Source organism: Eimeria mitis, genomic scaffold (assembly GCF_000499745.2).
Source record: "Eimeria mitis Houghton genomic scaffold, Emh_scaff2155, whole genome shotgun sequence".
Classification (NCBI taxonomy): Eukaryota; Apicomplexa; class Conoidasida; order Eucoccidiorida; family Eimeriidae; genus Eimeria; species Eimeria mitis.
Window position 1 is genome coordinate 1 of NW_013570480.1, and position 531 is coordinate 531.

At 53.9% G+C, this 531-nt stretch overlaps 1 protein-coding gene across 1 annotated transcript in view; it reads left to right on the forward strand.

The window, feature by feature from the left end:
- Window positions 1–311: 311 nt before the first annotated feature.
- The window catches only part of EMH_0049480 (uncharacterized protein), a gene marked incomplete at both ends in the record, with an annotated part of 7,290 nt that continues 7,070 nt past the window's right edge, over window positions 312–531 (forward strand). The window contains one exon of the mRNA XM_013496535.1: window positions 312–439. Coding sequence (XP_013351989.1) covers window positions 312–439 — 128 coding nt within the window. The remainder of the gene's footprint in view (window positions 440–531) is intronic.

Consider the following 531-nt stretch of genomic DNA (forward strand, 5'->3'; position numbering starts at 1 on the left):
TGTCTCCTTCTGAGCGTATCATTGAGGAGACAGCAGATATTTGTCTCTCTTCTGCTGCTGCTGCTGCTGCTGCTGCTGCTGCTGCTGCTGCTGCTGCACCCGTCAAGACACTCCAGCAACTCCAGCAGCAGCAGCAGCAGCAGCAACAGCAGCAGCAGCAGCGGTAACACCGGGACGCGGAGCAGCAGCAAACCAGCAGCAGCTCATCAACAACAGCAAAGTCAGCTGCAGCAGCAGCAGCAGCAGCAGCAGCAGCAGCAGCAGCAGCAACAACGACAACTGTATTTGCTGCTGCAGCAGTGCTTGTACATATGATAATAGCATCACTACTTATAGCAGCAGCAGCAACAACTGCAGCAACAGCAGCAGCAGCAACAACTGCAGCAACAGCAGCAGCAGCAACAACTGCAGCAGCAGCAGCAGCAGCAGGCCGCAACAGGTGCTGCTGTCTCCTTTATTATTTCTTTTCATTTATTTTCTGTCTCTTCTGCTGGAGGAGACACAACGAAGCCCCCGTCGCCTGTCTCTTTA